The 15,786-nt window shown below is 39.3% G+C and overlaps 1 protein-coding gene across 1 annotated transcript in view; it reads left to right on the top strand.

The window, feature by feature from the left end:
* Positions 1–3,022: 3,022 nt before the first annotated feature.
* LOC134539430 (cathepsin O-like) overlaps positions 3,023–15,786 on the top strand; it is a 36,938-nt gene continuing 24,174 nt past the window's right edge. The window contains exons 1-4 of the mRNA XM_063381463.1: positions 3,023–3,395; positions 5,818–6,077; positions 8,865–9,000; positions 9,366–9,514. Of these exons, the coding sequence (XP_063237533.1) occupies positions 3,204–3,395; positions 5,818–6,077; positions 8,865–9,000; positions 9,366–9,514 (737 nt within the window). The 5' untranslated portion in view covers positions 3,023–3,203. The remainder of the gene's footprint in view (positions 3,396–5,817; positions 6,078–8,864; positions 9,001–9,365; positions 9,515–15,786) is intronic.

Genomic DNA, 15,786 nt, shown 5'->3' with positions numbered 1-15,786 from the left:
TGCTCACATCGACTCGGCGTTTATTTTGTGGGCCCGGGCTTATCCCGACCGCCTTCGTTAGTGGTTCCACACCGCGTCGCGGACCACGCTACGTATGGCACGCTTTCGATAAACTGCCGCGCATACGCCTGCCGGCTGCAACCACAAGTAAGTGTAATTTAAGGTCACGCTCACTGAGCCACCCTAAGACTTTCAGTACTAGCCGTCTCCAGAACACTTGTAACCGCGTCCCGCGAGACTGCCGCGGCGAGTTCATTGTGTGATATAAGTGTCGTGTTTTGTTCTGTAAGTAACATATGTTCATGTAACTGTACAATGGCTCAGACGCTGCATAGCACATTCGTGTAGTGTTTGTAGCAGTTCTGCCACAGCGTAGAGTACGCATAGGGAGTACCGCGTACCCATGCGTACACGGGAAAAGTCTGATAATTAAACGTAAATCAACATAACTGGTGTTGCTTACAATTATTTCGCGCCACCCCGTCCTCCACACGGCCGAGCGGCCTCAGGGGATTTCAGGGTAGACTTCAAGCCGTGTACCTGGCGAGGCACACAGGGGCAGAGTACCCATGACCCACCATCAACGGCCTAGTGTCTCACTAGCTTGGCGCCCCCCGGACAACAGCAGCACTGCGACGCCCGTAATGCCTGTCAGGTACTTCCCGGGCCTTCTACAGAGGCTGGGTGATGGCACTAAACACATAATTGCCCTATATTAATAGCTGTATTACATACAAATGGCTAAAGGCCCAGAAATGCTGCAATTAATAATAATAATTAGTTCAATGATAACATTACATGACACACTCAGGTGATGGTAAGAATTGATTATGGCCCACGGCTGCAAGGCGAATTAAGGACATTCATAAAACATGATTCCCTTAAGGAGCCAACACACATGTCTGACATCATATTTTGCCTTAAAGGCATTACTGTGATAACACTAATTTTGTTATGTGATTACTGAATTGTTTGGTCGAAAAATATAAAAGATGGTTCCAAAAAAAATTAAGTATAGTATTTGCATATTGGTACTGGGGTTCACGCTTGGCTTGTGTGGGTCGATCGAGCGGGCGTGTTCTTTCTTTTTTTTGCAGAGGGGGGGGGGGGGGAGTTAGTTAGACTGCTGCTGACAGGGTGCTGGGGACCAGGCTTTACTGCCACAGGAGATCAATGTCAACCACACAAGAGGAGTTTCCATTTATTTTACTAAGCCATTCACAACATACTCTAATGCATGCTATAACACTACCCGAACATGTTCTCATTCTAACGATTGTCATGTACAAAATATTTGGAACATAATTATTATAAACGAACTATAATGAAGCAAAATGGTTTGGCTTTTGGCCTGAATGAGAGAATAAATAAATTATAGCCTGAATAATATTTGGTGTAGTTTGTATTAACTCACTTCAACAATGATCTTAGTCCTTGTGAGAAATGCCTCAGCTCTGGGAATCGTGCGTTATGGAATCTGCCTGCCTCATCACAAGGCCACTGCCGGGAACATTCCATCAGTCCTCCTTGTATCACTTCTGCTCTGCACATAATGCTAAACAAAATATACTTGCTGTGCTGCATGTATGTTTATATCAAACTAAGGTGCATTAAAACTGAAACAATGAAGTATACACAGTGACACGAACCCCGCTACCTCCGTGCGAATTTAAGAGTAGGTATTATGTTCTCCTGGAATCACGGGGTAGGTTCAGCCTTGTGGCAGGAGGCAGAGGTTCGACGCAGCAGGGCCCCCGAGCTGTTTAGGCCACTCGGGATGCCTGATAAGTACAAGGAAACACCGTGTTATAACTTATTAATTTAATCCGGCACAGCCCTTTACATAGTGCTACCCCTCCTGGCCGTAACGGTTATCCCGAAACGAATCATTACACACGCGACCACTCTCTCAGTGGCGGCTCGTGATTTTATTACATGGAAAGGTCATTCTGTTCTGACATGACACGACGGTTACATATACGCACCCTAAACATAACACAACTAGAACCCTAAGCAAGATCACACTTCACAATAACATTACATATTACACTAGGCAAGGATCATGTAGGCCCGCTGCTCCGGTGACGCTACATGAGTCCTGAAACTGTCCCAGATATTGATGCGTTAGAAAGTTGGTTACGGTACGTAGTGCCTACTGGCTGCCCCGTGTGGGCTAAAACTAAGTAGCCGACTGGCTAATATATCGTGTGAGGCACCGACGGACCATCTTACAGTCCTTACACAATACTTACATATGTCGTAGCACGCTCGTCTTGGAGCACTAAATAATTTACATACCACATGGTAAATCGAGGCCGACCACGGGATTGAACGAAAAGGTTTGAAGAATTGATTAATTATGGTAAACTACATGTCAGTTAAAATAAAATGCTGGTCCCGTGATGCGCGGAGGCTGCCGGCTTCTGTGAGCTCCGGAAGGATACTCCGCCCTTACCGCGCGCGACCCCCCTCTTCGCCAGCCCTTCCGCGGAAAATGTGTGATTTTCGCGGGAAACTGAACCGGTCAGGTTCGGTACAAGGTGCACAGTGAAACATAATTTTGTAAGAAATAAAGTGTTAAACAATGAAAATAAAGTCTAATACGTTCCTGTGGAAAAAATACATAAACACTCTTGTAGTTCGGCAGAGGGATATGCCATACTTGGCCGGTCTCCTCTGTCGACGTGGCACTAATTACATGGCGTTCGCCTCGTTGCACTTTCTACACTCCGGTGCGCGCCTGAGCACGTTCGGTGCACACTCTTTCGTGAGACGTTGATGAGCCATAGCGGTGTATGCGACATAGAGGAGCATTGGCGGTCGGCGTACAAAAATTAATAACTTATATTAAACAAAAAGTTATAACAAGTACTGGTTGCTGCGTTGCTTTAATGATGTGTGGATATGTTCCATAATGGCCTTTTTGGAAATGAATCCGAATGAAAAATATATATATATGAAATAAATTATACTTACTTCTAAAATTTAATCAATGTTTAGTTCATGTTTCAGTTTATTTTGTATTGTTTTGTTGGCTCTTGTCACGTGTTCTTGTCTTGTGACTGATGCCGAGGAAAACTTGAATTCATGTATTATTTATTTGTTACATAACTGGAAATAGTTTTGTGGGGTGGAATTTGTTACTTGGTGTAAGGTTATAATTGGAATGGAAACATTTGTTGTGTTTATTTAGTTGCGAGACAATGGTATTTCAGGGGAAGACAGTGTTTGTTGCCGTTTGTGTAATTGTATTATTATTTTTGGGGATTCCTATACATATCGAAAAGGAATCAGATAAACCTGCAGAACATTTGTTTACTGAATATGTCAGTAAATTTAACAAAAACTACAAATCTAATATTACCGAATTTATGTCTCGGTACGAAACTTTTAAGGTATGTTAATATATTTTTTAAATTTTCTAGATAGGTGCACTTCTGAAAAAAATAAAATCAAATTGATAAATGGTATCGCTATTAGCAGGGGTTGGCCATAAATGCATTACTACCTAGATACTGACTGCTTGAAGTTGCTTTTAGTTTTAAGTGGTGGTCTGCAAGTTTATGAAGGCACCCAAAATATTCATTTTTTTATAGTTTTTGCAATTTTCTTGTGCCGCAGCTTTTTCGTAAATAAATTAATAAAATTCGGAAAATACCTTTTTCGGACACTAAATTCGTTCTTCTATTTACCTTGTAATCAGCGTTTCTTAATTCCTACTGGTTTCTGGAAATTATAGTTTGTAGGTTACATTACATAGCTTATGAGTGAAGCGACTGTCTCCATGTTGTTAGTTAACAAAAACAATCAAAAACCAATTATTTTGGCGGTGTATATTTACTGCGCTCTGAACATCGCAGGGCCTTTATGATGTGAATAATTTTGATTTGGATATTGTAACGTAATGTAACGTAAATAACAAGGTTAAAAACAATTATGGGACTACCAACTGTGCATCCAAACCCAAGCATCAACCCTTGACAGGGATTTTGTTTAGCAGTATGGAGGCTCGAAGCACCAACTTGTATCTTGCGATAGCAAGTAACCTGTCCTTTTGAATGAAAGTGTCATTGGATTTAAGAAATGTATTAATACCTTACATACTTCAGTTTATGTGTTATCGGCACATAGCGGTCTGAACACACATATACTTGGGTACGACTTAACTCTGCTTGCTATAGTATGTCTTCTGTTAGTTCCTTTATAGTAGGCCATGGAGTTTGAGTTCTTATTACACGCATGTGTATTTTTAATGAGTACAACTGCATCAGTCACTGAAGAGGTTCAAGTATTCACATTACATTACTAGGATTGTCTGTTATGTATTTTTCCTCCATTGGAACATTGTACAGGCATGTTTTGAATATTTTTTTACTGAAAAGGAGACACTCAATCATAACTCATATCATTATTCAAGACACACTTCCTGACGTGGAAACTCAGAAACTCAGGGAATTTAAAATGTATCTTCAAAACCTGGAAATCACAATTAAATGAACTATATCTCTCTTACAAAACAGTGTCAGTTATTTGTCATCCTATTTGGTATCTTTATTGTTTTAAATCTGGTAATTTATAATAAACATGGCTGCCTTTTTTCTGATCTGATTGTTTCTAACATTAATTAACTGTAAGAGATTCAAAGAACTGTGTATTAATTGGAATCACAATTATAGGTACTCATTAGATCACCATTTCTTTGTGTTGTAAGAAATGGTAACAATACAAACTAAACTATAATATATTGCTCAGGAAAACATTTTATAGTCAATAATTCTGCATGTTATGAATGTTTGTTGAAATATGTTGGTAAATATGTAGTTGAGCGGTATTTGTGAAAAAAAAATGTTAAAAATCTGAAAATACTTTTATTATATGCTCTTTAAATTCCTCTTTTCATTAAAGCTGGCATAGATAATAAATTCCAAATACTTTAGGAGATATCGCCGTTCTTAATTTTGCTATAGAAGATCTGAGTAATCATTCGACCGCCGCCATTTTTGTTATTTTGCTGTGTGTTCGTGAATGCCTAATTAATTAAAATGGTCGATTAGGTGACGTCAGTTACATTATAAATACTTTGAAACTAAGGTGACATTAAAAATAATGTGAATTAATTTTAATTATTCTTTAGATTTAAATTATTTATAATGTAACTGACCTGACCTAACCAACCGGGACAAAGGATGGACAGTAGGAACTCATGTAATTTTTTTAAAATTATTACTTGCGCAACAATATTCAAATAACAAAGAAAACATTAAAATTTGAAACGTTAAAAACTCACCTAAGTTAGAGGAGGCTACAATTCCTTTGCCATTAGTAGAAAATTATGTAGTCGTTCACCTACGTCGCGAAAAAAAAAATTCATACTCGTAAACAAGAAACAATGGTGAACGCTGTGAGCGTGGTATGACAGTGTCGTGACCGTGGTGTGACAGTGTCGTGAGCATGGTGTGACAGTATCGTGAGCGTGGTGTGACAGTGACGTGAGCGTGGTGTGACAGTGTCGTGAGCGTGGTGAGACAGTGTCGTGAGCGTGGTGAGACAGTGTCGTGAGCGTGATGAGACAATGTCGTGAGCGTGGTGTGACAGTGTCGTGAGCGTGGTGTGACAGTGTCGTGAGCGTGTGTGACATTGTCGTGAGCGTGGTGTGACATTGTCCTGAATGTGGTGTGACAGTGTCGTGAGCGTGGTGTGACAGTGTCGTGAGCGTGGTGTGACAGTGTCGTGAGCGTGTTGACAGTATCGTGAGCGTGGTGTGACAGTGTCGTGAGCGTGGTGTGACAGTGTCGTGAGCGTGGTGCGGGTGTGCAGGAGACCCTGGCTCACATCCGGGAGCTGAACCAGAACCAGCCGCCGGGTGGCGCAGTCTACGGCTTGACCAAATTCTCCGACATGTCGCCGGGAGAGTTCCAGGAGCGCCACCTGCAGCCCCGTATGCACCACCACATCAGGCTGCGTCTGCAGCGGCGCCACAACGACAGCCTCCACCACAACCATCACCAACACCAACACCACCACAACCACGTGCAGAGGAGAGCTGTTGGTGACGACCTGCCCTTAGTGGTCGACTGGTGAGCTCGATCGCACACCTACATGTGCTCTCTCTCTCACATGTACATGTCAGTCACGTACCTACATTTAACATTATAAGTACACCAGGTATTATTTGCTGTTTGTTTGCCAGTTTTATTTTTTAGGAACTTAAAAAAAAAATTAACTTCATAACAAAAGGTTATAATAGTTACCTCAAGAAATAACAGTCTTGATACTTTGAATAAAGTATCAACTCTTCAATATATCCACTAAAACAATTTAGTGAAGAAAAAAAATTACATTATCTTTTAAGCACACAAACTTTTAAAATAATAAATTATTAACACATTACGAATATGTGGACAAGCATACAGTTCACAGTCCCAACAACAACTGAACTGGGATGAACAAGAGAGCCAACAGGGTGCACACGTTATGATATGTTGTGACAGGAAAGCTCTGGTTCAGAGACTTTGACAAGCACAGGCTCTGGCTCATTTTTTTTAATGAGCAGTGATTTAGGTGTTGTAAGTATTACTGAAATTGGGAACTTTTGCAAAAAAATTAAAACTTTAAAAATTGTATATTAAGTACCTAACCATTTTAATGCTATATTAAGTTCAATATGTATACATTCTTTTATTCAGTTATAAAACTTTGATATTATTGATTTAAAAATAACTTAATATTAAATGCTCACTTTTAGGTGACATTTATCAGTAAAGTTGGCTTAAGCACTATAAATAATTTTTGTTGGATGAGTCAATTGTTGGTCCATTATGAAACTTAGTATATAGGTAGCCTATTAGTATACAAATAACATATCTTTTCTAAAAATAAAGGGGGGGGGGGGGGGGTTGTCTGTAAAGTCTGTTTACGCACAATTAATTTACGTGATAACGTCATAAAAACATTGATGAAAAATTGCATACTTTTTAATTTTCAAATATTATTTACGGTTTTTGCAAATTTAATTTAAATAACACAAGCCGAACGCTTCGGCAGATCGTGCCTCTCTATCACATGTTCTGTGCTCTCGCTTGCACGCTCGGCTCAGGTAGAACATGACAATGAGTCATGCTTTTTCATGCGTGCAGCCGGTGTTCATCGATTTATAAGACTATCACGTCAAAAAAAATTAAAAGGGGTGTTTGAGAATTTCATAAATATATTTTTTATCTTGTTTGAAAAAAAAAATTGAAGTTGATGAAAGACAGACACGTTATATATCAGGTTAAAGCCCATTAACAACTGAAGAGAATAAAACAAGTTTGAGTTCTCTAGGCCTAATAGTTTTTAAGTTATTGCATTTTTATTGCATCAAAATATTGGTAAAATACTACTAGGTATTGTACATTTTTGAATGGCTATTACTAAAATACTATTAGCCCAAAAAATTTCATTTTTTTTTTCAACTATTCCATGGTAGAACAAGTGTACCAAAAATGATCAATATCAGAAATGGTAAGGTTCAGAGCCAGGGTATGTTGATTTTAATCAGCATGATTTAAATCGTGATTTTAATCATGATTTAAATCATGTGATTTTTTTTTAAATCTCATGATTTAAATCATGTGATTTTTTTAAAATCAGTGAATAAAATTAATTTATATGATAATATGAACATTAATATTTCCTATACTGTATTGTTTAAACCAAGTAATCATGCCTACTTACATAAAAATTGACTGCTGCAAAGATAGAATGAAAATTGAATAGTACTTAATTTCTTCTACAATGTATTTATAGTTATTTTGAAACACATTAAATATAGGTGGGTGGAATGTAACTTTAAATGCCATCTCATTTTCTCTCTTCTCTCGTCTACCTCATGTGTTTGTGTTGTGTGTGTGTGTCATATCTCTTTGGCAACAGGTTTGTCTTCCAACAATGTCAAATGCTAATTTTAGAACTGTAGGAAGGAAATTTTCAGTTCTTTGGTATGTCTGGTTTGGTTCAGTCAACATTAAGAAATCGACTGGGTACAGAAAAAGCTGCAAAACTTGTATTTTTGTTTCAAATTTTTAATAAGTAATATTTTATGTAGAAGTTTTACTTTGAATACTCTCGAATGTGTGAATTTCTGAGAAGAAGAACAAAAGGAAATTGTGGTTTTGATTTAAATTACTTTATTTAGAACAATTGTACTATAAGACTATAAGGAATGACAGAAGTGACAAATTTACATTTAAATATTATATATTTTCAATGATGTAGTTATTTTCTATAAGACATATTTTTTTTTACTAATGTTAACTATGTTACTGTACTAAAAAGTTTCATAAAGTGACATCATTAATATTAATGTTTCCTTAAAACATTATGCAATGTAAAATGTGGTTATTTCAAAGAAAGAAAATTAGGCTAGTTGTCTTTACAAAATGAATTAATCTGTTATTAATTGTACTGTAGAGCAAAGTCAAGTCATGAAAACAGTCATGAAAATGTACTGTATATTACACAGATTACAATTTTTTAAATTTTAATCAAAAAAATCTGATTTTAATCAAAAAAACCCGATTTTAATCAAAAAAATCTGATTTTTTTTATTTTTTAAAAAAAATCAGGATTTTTTTCATACCCTGTTCAGAGCAATGGTTGATTTCACATGGATTGACCCATTTTAAATTCTCTCAAACAAACGTAAAAAACCATGGCCATGTTTTGGAATGTGCCGGTATAAGACCTTCCACTGCTTGACGTTGCTAGCGAGTTTGAGCCCAGCTGTGTGCGAGGTGCCCGGGCAGTGTCACTGCAGCGACTGTTTGACGTTGCCAGCGAGTGTGAGACGCCCGTGTCACTGCAGCGGCTGTGCGTGTCCCCAGGAGGAAGAAGAAGGTGGTCACGCCCGTGCGCAACCAGAAGACGTGCGGAGCGTGCTGGGCGTTCAGCACGGTGGAGACGGTGGAGACGATGAGCGCCCTGAAGACCGGCGTCCTGCAGTCCCTGAGCGTGCAGGAGGTTTGTAGACTCTCGCACCCTGCATGTGCCTCACTTTTGCTCCCATCCCTGCATGTAAGTAGGTACGGCACATGGCAGTCTAACTTTCTAAATTTTTTTCCTATTTAGCAACGTATAACGAAGCATGCCTCAGAGTAGTCGGCAATCGTACTAAATGCGAGCAAACGTATTTAAAATGAAGGGAAGTTGCTGCCAAACTGAAACACTGCTCGTACCACAAACGAGAATTGACCTGAAAGTGGCAGTGAATACTTATCACTAGTAGGAACCACTGCCAGTTTAAAAACACTTCTATGTTACGGGCACCATATGCTTTCCATTCCTGGGGAGCCGTCCACGTGGACTGCAGTCGGCGTGTGTCGCAGGTGGTGGATTGTGCGAAGAACGGCAACCTGGGGTGCGACGGGGGCGACTCCTGCAACCTGGTGGAGTGGCTGGTCACCAACAACGTCCCCGTCGAGCCGGAGAAGGAGTACCCCCTGGCCTGGCAGACGCAGACCTGCCGGATCAAGGCGTGCGTAGTCCGTTATTACATCCGTCACTGACTACAGGGGAAGTTTGGGTGTATACCATTTGTCCAAGTGTCCACTTCTCCAAGCGACCACTTCTCCAAGCTCCGTTTGTTCGAAGGACCATTTGTCCAAGTGACCACTTGTCCAACCGACCATCTCTCCAAGTTTTGAGGGGTGGATGTGTCTCCCACTTGCCTTCCCATGCACCGCCTTTTCCCCTCTCTTGGAGCCAATGAACACACGGAAGTCTAACAGCGAATCAGCGCTAGCAATTTTTTTATTTTTACGGCGAGATAATCGAAAAAAATACCGTGTCGCCTCCGTACATAAAGTAGCTAAGTGCTGGTATGTAAAAAAGGTTACCGCACTTTAAAAAACGAGAGCTGTGTTCAGGGTCCCGACGAGCGCCAGTAATCGCGCTATCACAGACGTATCGTTTTTCCGGGCGCAGTTTATGTCTGGTGTAGAGAAAGAGGGACACATATGTTACGCGGCGTTGCATTGCGTTATCCACATGTGACGCTCGCAGCTAGGATTACAGATCCATTACTCCACGTGGAGCTCCGATCTCGTGGGCCGGGTCGTGTCTGGCGTCCTGGGCTACCAAAGGCCGCGAGTTCTGCGGCTGCTTTCAGAGTTATCAGAGGGCAGCCAAGTAGTGCTCTGCAACCGAGCGCATCCTGCTGGGTTTTCCGTGAATATATTTAATAGAAGCTGTGTTGACCATCTGGTCGGCTGGTGTTTCTGGCAATAAATTCAGCAAAATTTCTAAAAATTGTTTCATCTCCGAGGGAAAACTTCCCGTTTTGAGAGAAAATTTCCCGTTTTAGTCCGCGAAAATACCAAAAGCCACAAATGTCCAGGAAAAGGCTTAAGCATCCATGAAGCTAGCCTCCCAAGCCTGTTACCAAATATGGACTTGACTTCGTCCGCTATCCTGGAATGTTGCACTTTTTGTTGCGCCTGCCATCTTGGATATTTTTATTTATTATCCGATTTTTATAGGAAAAAATAAAATTAATAACAAAATAAACAATAAATATTAAATTAAAATGTACCCAGACATCTTGAGGTATGACGTCATGGTCGTTGCTCTTTCCTTTATGCCCTCCGCCATCTTAGGTTTTTAATCAAAAAAATTATAAAAATTATTTAAATTAAGAAAATTTAATAAAATATTATTTGGTAAAATTTACTTAAATAAAAAACGGACTTACGTCAAAAGGTCCTCGGTTCGAACCCGGTTAAGTAAAATAAAGAGGGGGCAACAGATCCTTCCTCCACAGAAGCTTCCAGCATATTGACCTCCCACCACTAACGCCAACGTGTATATTACATCAGCCGGTATGACGTCATGGTAGCCATCTTTCATTTTTTCTGCTGGAGGCCACCATCTTGGTTTTTCATGTCGTACTGGTGGGAGCCATCTTGGATGACTTCTTGTTAGTTTATTTTTTCCCCTATAATACAATATTAATTAATTACCTGGGCGTCCGCACATTTTGTAACTGGACCGCCATCTTGTTACTTGGTCAAATTCTTGAAAATCCACAATTTTAGTGCTAGAGAGTCGGGAAAATTTTTAAAATAACAAAAAATACAATTATTAAAATACTAACATAAAATCGGTCCACAATCTAGATGTTCTTCCACCCTTTAGGAAAATCTGTAAACATTAAGCTATAAATTCGGGAAAAGGTCCAAAGTTAAAAAAATTGTACATTTAAACAAAAAAATTAAAGTTCTAAAAATAAAACACCACAAATAAAAAAGGACACACCGTACACACAGCACACACAGACGACACAGTACTCACAAAACACACACCACACATTACACACAAACAGCACAGTACATACAGTCAACACAAATGACACACACAGAAAACACAAATTACACACACAGTTCAAACAAATGACACGCAGTACACACAGTACACACTGTTAACACAGTACAAACATTCCACACAAATGACACACAGTACCACTAATGGCACACAGTATACACCGTACATGCAAAGGGCAACACAGGCAGTACAAACAACATCACAGGTAGCCAGGTAGCAGCGAGATACTATACATCTCATAGTAGCGTAGCTTCGAAATCGTAAATCTCGTCACGGCGTTACGTGGAAATAAGCCTCGAAGTCGCGTATCTTCGTGGCGCTGTCTCGAAGTTGCATAATTTGGTAGTCAAATTATGTCGTAGCAGTTACAGCACTTGGGCAGTTGGAGTACTTGGGCAGTTAGACCTATTCAAGCTATTCGAGATTTTGAAGCTGCGTGTCCTTTGTGTGTCCTTTATGTGTACTTTGTGTGTACCTGTGCGTCCTTTGAGTGTACTTTGAGTGTTCCTGAGCATCCGTTGAGTGCACTTTGGGTGTTCCTGAGCATACTTTGAGTGTTCTCTGAACGTCCGTAAAGTGTGCTTGCAGTGTTCCTGAGCGTCCGTTGAGTGTGTTTGGAGTGTACCTGAGCATCTTTTAAGCATACTTTGAGCGATCCTGAGCACTCATTAAGTGTGCTTGGAGTGAACGTGAACGTCCTTTCAGCGTAATTTAATTGTACCTGAGCGTCCTTTGAGTGTTTCTGAGCGTCGGTTTAGTGTACTTTGAGTGTACCTGAGCATTGTATGTACGTATTTTAAGTGTTCCTGAGCATACTTTGAGTGTTCCTGAGCGTCATTAGAGTGTACCTGAACATCCTTTCAGTGTACTTTGAGTGTTCTTGAGCGTCCGTTGAGTGTGCTTGGAATGTACCTGAGCGTCCTTTGAGCGTAATTGAGTGTTCCTGAGCAACCGTTGAGCGCACTTTGAGTGTACCTGAGCGTCCTTTCAGTGTACTTTGAGTGTTCCTGAACGTTAGTTGAGTGTACTTTGAGTGTACTTTGAGTGTTCCTGAGCATCCGTTGAGTTTGCCTGGAGTGTACCTGAGCGTTCTTTGTGCTGCCTCTGCTGCTGTTTGTGCTGACTGTGCTGCCATTTGTGCTGCCTGTGCTGCCGGTTGTGCTGTGTGTGCAGCCCTTTGTGCTGCTTGTGCTGCTTGTGCTGCCTGTGATGCAGTTTATTCTACCTGTGCTGCCTTTTGTGCTGCCTGTGCTATCTTTTATAATGTCTGTTCTGCCTGTGCTGGCTTTATACTGCCTGTGCTACCTTTTGCATGTACTGTGTGTACTGTGTGCAATTTGAGTGTACTGTGTGTCATTTGTATGTACTGTTTGTTCTATGTTAACAGTTTGTCCTGTGTGTGTTTGTGTGGACTATTTGTAGTGAGCTGTCTGTGTGTAATGTGTGTTGTTGTGTGTACTGTGTGTCTGTTTTGTAATTGTGGTGTTTTATTTTTTCAAACCAGTCATTTTTTTTATTAAAATATACGAATTATTTGATTAATTTTGGGCCTTTTTCCGAATTTCTAGCTTAATATTTACAAATTTTCCAATATGATGTACGGACATCAGATGCCGGATTGATTTTATGCTAGTATTTTATTAATTTAAATATTTTTGTAATTTTAAAATTTTTGCCGGCTCTCTAGCACTAAAATTAAGGATTTTCAAGTATTTGACCAAGAAACAAGGTGGCGGCCAAGTTACAAAATGGCGGATAACCTGAATTCATCCAGGAAGGCGTCCTCTAGCCGAAAAATTGCAAGATGGCTACCATGATATCATACTGGCTAACGTAATATATAGGTACGTTAGCATTAGTGGTGGGAGGTCAGTCTGCTGGAAGCCTCCGTGGAGGAAGTTCCTGTCGCCATCTTTACTTTACCTCACCGGGTTCGAACAGAGGACTTTTTGTAGTAGGTCCGTTATTTATTTAGGCTAAGTATATTTTTAATAAAATTTTCTTAATAAATATTCTTAAATTAAATCATTTTTATTAAATTTTCTTACATTAAATAATATGTATTATTTTTTTGACTAAAAAACCTAAGTTGGTGGAGGGCGTTACGAAAAGTGCAACGGACGTGACGTCATACCTCAAGATAGCGGCTACATTTTAATTAAATATCAGTTTCAATCATTTTATTTTTTTCATAAAAATCGGATGATAAATAAAAGTATCCATGATGGCGGGCGTAACGAAAAGTGCAACATTTCGAAATGGCGGGCGAAGTCAAATTCATATTTGGTAACAGAGTACTGGGAGGCTAGCTTCATGGATAAGCCTCTTCCTGGACTTTAGTGGCTTCTGATATTTTTGTGGACTAAAACGGGAAATCTTCTCTCGAAACGGAATTTTTCCCTCGATAATGGAAAATTTTAGAAATTTTGCGGAATTTTTGAGGAATTATAGCAACAGTTTAACAAGATGGCGGACGGTTAACGAGATGGTGGATGGTATGTGACTAATTAAATAAACTGCACTCTAGCGGTAAGATATTAAACTAACAAGGTGACGGTCTCCAGCAGACGAAAACAAATGACTGCTGTAAACAATATGGCCTCCTCCAGTGAAACATTAAAAAAAACCAAGATGGCGGCGATGACGTCATGTCGGATGACGTAATATATGACTTGATCCTAGTGCAGGCCTTCCAGACCTCCTACTTTTCCTACTTTTCCTACTTTTTAGGAAAGTAGGAATAGTCCTACTTTTGCCAAATATGTCCTACTTTTCCTACTTTTTGCCATCATTTGCCATTTGAATTGTAGTCAAAGTATCCAAGTAGGTAAGTAAATTATTTTCATGTCAGCCCCAATGAAGATTAACTGAGGGGCACTTTTCTTGGTGCTCCAGCCCTATGCTGTTGAAGCACCATTCTAGAAATTTAATGTAGTAGTGGGTGGTGCAGATAATATTGTTTGAAATAATGCTTCTAACTTAAAACTTGTCTTTTCCTTACAACACCATTATCAAGGATTTGTTCGTTTTTTATTTATTTTGTATTGTAACATGCCCACCAACAGTTGTTAGACTTTGTTGGTGGGCACAACGAAACGACAACACAACATAGCAAGTGGATTTTAATGTGCTGATATAAAAAATATTGATTCTAAATTACCTATTTATGTTTGTTTCAGGTATATAATCTTGTGTAACCAGCCAAGATGCCTAGTCACAAAACTTTATTTTCAGAAGACTGGTTGAAGGTTAAAGACTCAAATTATGTTGTTCTGGAAGAATGGTGTGAAAAGACTAGTTCAAAATTTGAAGCTTTTTGCAAGTTCTGCAAGAAATCAGTGAGACGTGATAATAGGGGGTTGAGTCAGTTTATGAGTCATTCTGAAACAAAACTCCATTTATCTCAAACTCGAGATGTTTTTAGTGGAACACAAAAACATATACATAAGGTTGTTGTGCAAAGTGGTCCATCTGGTCCTACATCATCAATTTCATTATGGTTATGGTCACAAAAATACAGTGTCACTAAAGCCGAACTTATCTGGAGTTTAAAAACAGCGGCTTCAAACTTAAGTTAAACTTCTTCAAATTCTATTGGTGATACATTTAGGGAAATGTTTCTGGACAGTTCAATAGCTCGAAAATTTCAAATGAGTAAATCAAAAGTGTCTTACATAGTTTCCGAAGCCACTGGTCCATATTTACATTCTCTCCTAGTAAATGATCTAAATAGTTCCTGCTCACCATTTAATCTTTCATATGATGAACTGACAAATAAGCAGATCAAGAAGCAACTAGATATCAAGATAAGATATTGGTCTTAGGAAGACAACAAAGTGAATGTTAATCACTTAAGTACTCATATCATGGGGCAAGCAAAAGCTAAAGATATTACAGAGTGTATAATGAAGTCAATGAATGAAAACAACTTGATGCTCAAAGATCTTGTAACATTGGGTAGTGATGGCCCAAATGTTAATAAAGCAGTGTTTGCTGCTATTTGTGAATGTAAGAAAGCTCTAGATTTACCTTCTCTTTTAGATATAGGAACATGTCCTTTGCATTTGGTTCATAATGCTTTTAGGAAAGGTGTCAGAGAATTTGGGCAAAAGGTAGTTTATTTAATTATTGATGTACACATCTTCTCTGAGGAAAGAGGATATGAATGAGATTCAAGTTGATCTTGAACTAGATGAATTGTCTTTCCTAAAGCATGTTGCAACATGGTGGTTGACTTTGGTTCCAGCCGCACAGAGAGTCATAAGCCAGTGGTCAGCTCTGAAAAAGTATTTCATCAGAGATCTTCCAAAGCGAGATAAGACTTTGTCAAGCAATACACGATACACAAGAATTTTTAAATGTTTGAAAGACACTCCTCTGAAAACTCTTGTTCAGTTGCATTTCATTGTTTGTGCTTCAAGACCTTTC

This window comes from Bacillus rossius, chromosome 15 (genome assembly GCF_032445375.1).
Source record: "Bacillus rossius redtenbacheri isolate Brsri chromosome 15, Brsri_v3, whole genome shotgun sequence".
In the NCBI taxonomy this organism is placed as follows: Eukaryota; Metazoa; Arthropoda; class Insecta; order Phasmatodea; family Bacillidae; genus Bacillus; species Bacillus rossius.
The sequence above is the reverse complement of the archived record's forward strand: the minus strand, read 5'-3'. Positions and strand labels throughout refer to the sequence as shown.